The following is a 7,026-nucleotide window of genomic DNA, read 5'->3' on the forward strand; positions in this document are numbered from 1 at the left end:
CAATCCAGTGGCTTTTGAAATGTTCACAGAGTTGTGCATTCATCAGCGTGATCAATTTTAGAGTATTATATTTTTAATTTAATGTTTAAAATATTACTTATTTGTTTGGCTGCATTGGGTCTTAGCTGTAGCATGTGGGGTCTTCTCTGAGTCATGCAGGATCTTTCACTGCAGCTCATGAACTCTTTAGTTGTGGTCCACAGGCTCAGTAGTTGTAGCACTTGGGCTTAGTTGCTCCAAGGCATGTGGGATCTTAGTTCCCCGACCAGGTATTGAATTCGAGTCCCCTGCATTGCAAGGCAGATTCTTGACCCCTGGACAACCTGGGAAGTTCTAGAGTATTTTATAACCACCCCCCCGCAAACACCTTGCTCCCCTTGGCCATCAGCCCATGTCTTCCCATCTGTCCCAGTTCTAGGCAACCACTAATCTATTTTCTGTCTTGAGATTCACCAGTTCTGGATATTTCATATAAATGGAATCATACAATATGATGGCTTCTTTGAGCATCACGCTTTCAAGGGTTACCCACGTTGCAAGATGTATTAATACTCTGATTCTTTTTATTGCTGAATAACGCTCTGTTGTACGGATGTACCACATTTTATTTACCCATTCTTCAGCTGATGAACATCTGGGATGTTTCTTCTCTTCTTACTCTTGTCACTGTCTCTCCTTTCTCCAACTCCAGATCACCTTTAATGTCACATTTGACGTGAACCCTGATACTTACTTTGGAAACAAGCTACTTCTCAAGGCCAATGTTACCAGGTGAGCTACGCCTGGCTTCCCACCACATCACCAGTTTTGAGGTCGCCGCCCCTTGCTGATGGTGGACCATTGCCCTCTCCCGACTGGTTCTCCCTTCAGCTCATTCATTCACTCAAGAAACGCCAACTGAGCACCCAGCACATGCCAGCCATGTTGCCCAGGCTGATGGGATAGCAACAGACAAGATGGCTGTGGTTCCTGCCTCATGGAGGTTATAATTTAGTGGCAAGGATGGACAGGAAAGTTGAGGGTTACCATACAGTATGAGATGAATGATATCCAGTGTTGTTGGGAGTTTGGTGTTCAGAGAGGAAGATTCATTTGGGCTGTGAATTAGCCAAAAAAAGTGAAAGAAAGTGTTAGTCTTTCAGTCATGTCCGACTGTTTGTGACCCCATGGACTGTAGCCTACCAGGCTCCTCTGTCCATGGAATTCTCCAGCCAAGAATACTGGAGTGGGTAGCCATTCCCTTCTCCAGGGGATCTTCCCAAGCCAGGGATCAAACCCGGGTCTCCTGCATTGCAGGCAGATTCTTTACCATTTGAGCCACCAGGGAACCTCAACAAAGGCACAAATTGAAGGTGGGCAGAAATATATAGAGAAGAAAGTGTGAAACAAGCCATGCCTGGATACGGCAAACGTCAGGCTAAGTTTGAGCTCAGAAGGCAGAGTTGAAGTACTTGGTTAGATATGGCTCATTTCATGTAATGACCAACAGGTGCTATTAGGGAGTTTGCAGTTGAACTTGGGAGGGACAGGACGTGATCACCTTTGCAAGCTAGAAAGATCTCTCTCCAGGAGGGCGGGGGATTAGGGCAGGAGTGGTTTTGAGTTCAGGGGACCAGTGAGAAAAAGAAGGTGCTCCAGGCATCCATCCAGGTGAGTTGGGATGGGCCTGAACTCCACGGGGCAGCCCTGGTCTTCCCTACCATCTCTATTTCCTCTGTTGGATTTTAAGGACAGTGTTTAAGATGCTGAGAGGACAGGACTCAGTGGTTGGTTGGTGCTAGAGGGTGAGGGAGAGATAGGAGAAGGAAAGGCTGATTCTCAATTCTCAAGAGCTGGTCAGAGCTCTCTGTTTCCCTTCAGTGAAAACAACATGCCTGGGAACAACAAAACTCACTTTCAGCTGGAGCTGCCTGTGAAATACGCTGTGTACATGGTGGTCACCAGGTACTGGCTTCCGGGGCTTTTTGCTCTGCTTTCACCCCTGGGCTGGACGTGGTGGATCGAGCATCTGTGTGCGAGTCTGTGCGCCTGTGCTTGTGTGCGTCTGAAGTTATGTGTGCACACGTGTGCATTTGTGTGTGTGTGTTGGGGGGCCAAACTGGCACACGATGCGGGTCCCCTGACACGGTCCTTGCACACCGTCGTGCTCTCGCTCTCTCAGTTGCGTTTCCTGTGTGCCTGTTCTCCCCTTAACACCTTTAGCCCAAGACCCCCTCCCAGGACTCCCCTGATGTTCTGTCACCTCCTGCCCCTTCTTCTTTCTCCCGTCAGCCTTGAGGCCTCCACCAAATATCTCAACTTCACAGCCTCAGAGAAGACCAGACGCGTTATGGAGCATCAGTATCAGGTGGGGAGTGGAGAAGGAGTCTGGGGAGGGAAACCAGGATGACAGGAAAGAACAATGGGAGGGACTTCCCTGGGGTCCAGTGGTTAAGACTCCGTGCTTTGACTGCATGGGACACAAGTTTGATCCCTAGTCAGGAAACTAAGATCCCACATGCCTCAGGGCAAAACACTCAAACGTGAATCAGAAGCAGTATTTTAACAGATTCAATAAAGACTTTTAAAAATGGTCCACATCAAAAAATCTTTTTTAAAAATCCCACTCTTCCACTGCAGGGCACACGGGTTCGGTCCTTGTCAGGAAACAAAGATCTCACATGTTGTGTTGTCAAAAAAAAAAAAAAAGAATGATGGGAAACACGCATGAGGTGCCTGCTTTGGGCCAGGCTCTGTTCTAAGCTTGCTCTGACTCCACACACACACAAGCACGTGCATCACACATGTACACACACACATGGACTTCTCGGTGGCTCCACAGTAAAGAATCTGTCTGCAGTGGAGGAGACCAGGTTCAATCCCTGGGTCGGGAAGATCCCCTGGAGGAGGGCACGGCAACCCTCTCCAGTATTCTTGCCTGGAGAATCCCCATGGATAGAGGAGCCTGGCAGGATACAGTCCATAGGGTCACAAAGACCCGGATAGGACTGAAGTGACTGAGCACACAAGTGTATACACACGTGCATGTACTTTTTCTTCATCTTCCTAATGACTCTGTGACGGAGGCACTGTCGTCTCCCCCAGTTTATAGAAGAAACTGGGGCTCAGAGAGGTTAACAGAACACGCCCCCTGGTGTCACCCCTAGTAAGTGGAAGAGCTGCTGCTTATGACAGCCTGTTTGGCTCAGGAGTGGGTATTTAACCATTACACACTCCTGCCTCTCAGAAAGCATCAGAAGGCAGGGTGCTTGGGTCTGTGAGGCCTTATTCAGTCCTGGGCCTCCTCCCAGGACTCCCCTGATGTTCGGGAGTGGGGAACCTGCTTCTAGTTGCTGGTGGGGGTGGAAAAGCCAGAGCCCTGATACCCACCCTTCCCCCACCACACAGTTCAACAACCTGGGCCGGAAGAAACTGCCCATCAGTGTGGTCTTCTGGATCCCCATCCGGCTGAACAAGGTGACCGTGTGGTCCCAGCCCCAGGTCACCTTCTCCCAGGTAAGCCCAGCGGGCTCTGAGGAGTGGGCCCAGCTCCTCCCTCCACAGCCCCCTGGTCTTTCCTAAAATAGTTTCTGCTTCTTCTGTTGGACTGGGGAGCCATCCCCGACCCTCTCCTGACCTGGAGGGTGGACCCAGGAGCCTCACTTCAATCCCTTCCTCACCGTGTCCCTTTTCCTCAGAGCGTGTCCAGTGGATGTCACACCACGGAGGTTGCCCCTCGTCACTCTGACTTCCTGGCGGAGCTTAAGAAGAGCCCGGTGCTGGTGAGACTAAGCCCCAGCCTCGGGGCTGCACGCAGACTCTGGGCCACCCCTTCACCGTGCTCACTACCACCTCTCCACTGAGCAGCCTGGGCTCACAGGGCATGTCCTGCATCCGGCTCACCTGTCTCTTCTCCTCCCTTCCCCAGAACTGCTCCGTTGCTGTCTGCCAGAGAATCCAGTGTGCCATCCCATCCTTTGGCATCCAGGAGGAGTTCAAGGTCACCCTCCAGAGCAACCTCTCATTTGACTGGTACATCAAGGTCTGTGGGGGCCCGAGGCTCGGCTGGGCATGAGTCATGATCCTTCAGGGCCTAGGGGTCCAGCTGCCATCCTCTCTCTCTCCCACAGACTTCACACAACCACCTTCAAGTTGTGAGCAAAGCGGAGATCTTATTTGATGAGTCAGAGTTCACCCTGCTTCCAGGGCAGGACGCGTTTGTGATGGCCCAGGTGTGTGTCTGGGACACAGAGCGACCGTTAGAGGCAGGAGAGGAGGCTGGGCTTGTAGGGGAGAGAGAAGAGTGGGCAGGAGGAGTGAGTGCTGGGCCTGGAGGGGACAGGGGACAGGGAGGGATTAGTCATGGGGTTCAGGGAGCAACAAGGTCTGACTGGGGAACCCCCAGAAACCCAGAGTCTTTCTCCTCTGGTGTACCCCTCCCCCTCTCCCTGCTCCAGACAGAGACCAAGGTGGAGTCCTACGAAATACATAACCCTGTCCCGCTGATCGTGGGCAGCTCGGTAGGGGGGCTTGTGCTCCTGGCCCTCATCTCTGCCGGTCTGTACAAGGTAACTCCGCCGGGACCCTCTTCCTGCCCGCTCCCCTCCCCGACCCCACTGCTTCTCACTCAGCACTGTCAACTGCCACTTCTGCTGCCAGTTGGGTGACCTGGGGTGGGAGGTGTCACAGAACCTCAGTTTCTTCAACCGTACAATGAGACTAAGTGTAAGTGAATCTCGCTCAGTCGTGTCCAACTCTTTGCCACCCCGTGGATTGTAGCCCACCAGGCTTCTCTGTCCATGGAATTCTCCAGGCAAGAATACTGGAGTGGGTAGCCATTTCCTTCTCCTTCCTGACCCAGGGATTGAACCTGCGTCTCCTGTATTGCAGGCAGATTCTTTACCATCTGAGTCACTAGGGAAACACCCATTTTGTGGAGGTCATTGGCTTCATAACTCTAGAGAACTTAGAATGGTCTCTGGTACAATCACTATATAAAGAGTAGTCCTTCTTATGGTCTCTATTTGTTTCCTTTCCCAATAGCAATGCCCTTCCTGTCCCACTTTCCCCAGGGCTCTTCTACACCCCGCCGTGTTTTTTCTTTGCATCTCTTGGTCCCACAGTCTCCCTGCCTGTCCTGCATGGCTTTTACCCACCCCCTTCCCCCAGCCTGGGTGCCCTCACTCACTTGCTTCTGCCTCCACAGCTCGGCTTCTTCAAACGACAGTACAAGGACATGATGACTGAAGCTGGTCCCGATGTGGCCGCCCCCCAGTAGCAGCTCCTTCCCCACAAGTGGCCTCCTTTGCAGCAGACAGGACATGATGCGACCAAAGAGCGGGTGCCCAGGCTGCTGGGTGGACACCTCTGTTGGGAAATCGGGGCTGTGACGTTTCACTCAGGAGCGACCTGCGTGGGTTGCCATTCTCATCTGTGTGCACAGGCGTGTGTGTGTGTGTGTGCGTGCGCTCATGAGAGTGAGTTGTGTGTGTGGCTTAGATCACTCTTGAACCAAGATAAGTGCCTTGAGCACAAAGTCTGGGGCCAAAGCGAGTTGCTTGGGCTTCCTTGTGCGTGGATGAAGGTGCCACTGGTTCTTCCTTGGGGGCAGAGGTGATGGCAGCTCTTGCTGGTAAACACAAAGGGAAGGCCAACAAATCCTTCTGCGCTCTCCCCTGAAGGGGGTAGGACCTACTTTGGTGGGTGAGCCTGCGGGCTGGCAGGAGCCCGAGCAGCTGGGGCTGAGCCAATTCCACACTAGAGCTGATGTGTTCAGTGTACAATGGTGCACTTTTCTTTGTGTACTCACTTATTTATTATTTTAATGGCACTTTTATTTTTTGAATAGATGAACCTGTCTGTAGTATCAAAGTCAAAAACCGTGCAAAGGTGTGTGATGAAAAGGTTCTCCATCCACCCTGATCTCCCAGCCATTCAGGTCTCTTGTAAAGGGTAGCCCAGGTTATGTGTTTGGAGGTCTCCTTCGGTAAGATTCTTTTTTTTTTCCTCTTTTTATACAATGATTCTAGGGATATGCAAACACACACACACAATTTTTTTTATACAAAGGGCAGCATGCGTTATTTATACTGTTCTACATCTTGCTTTTTTCATGAATATGGCTCTGACATTGTTTTTTTAATCAAGATCTGAAGAACTTTATCATTCTTTTATATAGTGACTCTGTATTCTACTATGTGGGTGGATCCTAAGCCCGGGAGGTATATTATTTCCAATCTCACAGTGACAAAAATGGTGGATTAATAAATTGAATGTATGTGGTTTTTGCGTATGTGTAAGCTAATTTATAAGATATATTCCCAGAAATTTGAGTTATCTGAGAGGCAATCCCAAGAGAAGAATTTGAGTGAAAGATACTTATTTAAGAGAGACCCCAGCGAATACCAATAGGAAAGGAACGTGAGCTGGGAGGGAAAGGCAGACAGTAAAGGGTGTATTATCAACAGAGGTACCACTATGAGCTTGTCGAGTGTAACTCGGCTGAGGAGGTTTGGGAGATAAAGTAGAACACCCACTTCCTACCTGTGCAGAGAAGGTACACAGACAGACATACCATGCTGTTGTTCAGTTGCTAAGTTTTGTCTGATTCTTTGCAACCTCATGGGTTGCAGCACACCAGGATTTTTCTGTCCTTCACCGTCTCCCGGAGTTTGCTCAGACTTATGTCCATTGAATCAGTGATGCCGTCCAACCATCTTGTTCTCTGTCGTCCCCTTCTCTTCCTGCCTCCAATCTTTCCCGGCATCAGGGTATTTTTCAATGGATATACCATGCCCCATAGTTATTGGCTGAGAGTGCTATTAGTGGAGAAGGAAGTGTTAATTCCCTGACTCTTCCAGCCAGCTCTGAATGTAGGCAGAGCGGGCTCTGGTGGCCAGAGAAAGGGCTGCAGATGCTGCCGGTTGGAAGTCTACCAAGAGAGCATAGCCGTGCACGGCCTGCAGGGACCAGGGCAGAGCACCAATAGCACTTGCTTTCCTGAGTGTGTACATGTGAAGTTTTGTTACCTGTTTCTAGGTAGCCTTC

General features: G+C 50.5%; 1 protein-coding gene across 1 annotated transcript in view; it reads left to right on the top strand.

Annotated features, from left to right (window-relative positions):
* Positions 1 to 6,261, top strand: part of ITGAM (integrin subunit alpha M) — a 39,295-nt gene extending 33,034 nt beyond the window's left edge. The window contains exons 22-30 of the mRNA XM_040260118.1: positions 692 to 771; positions 1,861 to 1,944; positions 2,272 to 2,347; positions 3,388 to 3,495; positions 3,678 to 3,761; positions 3,908 to 4,021; positions 4,110 to 4,211; positions 4,437 to 4,547; positions 5,186 to 6,261. Of these exons, the coding sequence (XP_040116052.1) occupies positions 692 to 771; positions 1,861 to 1,944; positions 2,272 to 2,347; positions 3,388 to 3,495; positions 3,678 to 3,761; positions 3,908 to 4,021; positions 4,110 to 4,211; positions 4,437 to 4,547; positions 5,186 to 5,257 (831 nt within the window). The 3' untranslated portion in view covers positions 5,258 to 6,261. The remainder of the gene's footprint in view (positions 1 to 691; positions 772 to 1,860; positions 1,945 to 2,271; positions 2,348 to 3,387; positions 3,496 to 3,677; positions 3,762 to 3,907; positions 4,022 to 4,109; positions 4,212 to 4,436; positions 4,548 to 5,185) is intronic.
* The last annotated feature ends 765 nt before the right edge of the window (positions 6,262 to 7,026 follow it).

This window comes from Oryx dammah, unplaced genomic scaffold (assembly GCF_014754425.2).
Source record: "Oryx dammah isolate SB20612 unplaced genomic scaffold, SCBI_Odam_1.1 HiC_scaffold_2, whole genome shotgun sequence".
NCBI classification, from domain to species: domain Eukaryota; kingdom Metazoa; phylum Chordata; class Mammalia; order Artiodactyla; family Bovidae; genus Oryx; species Oryx dammah.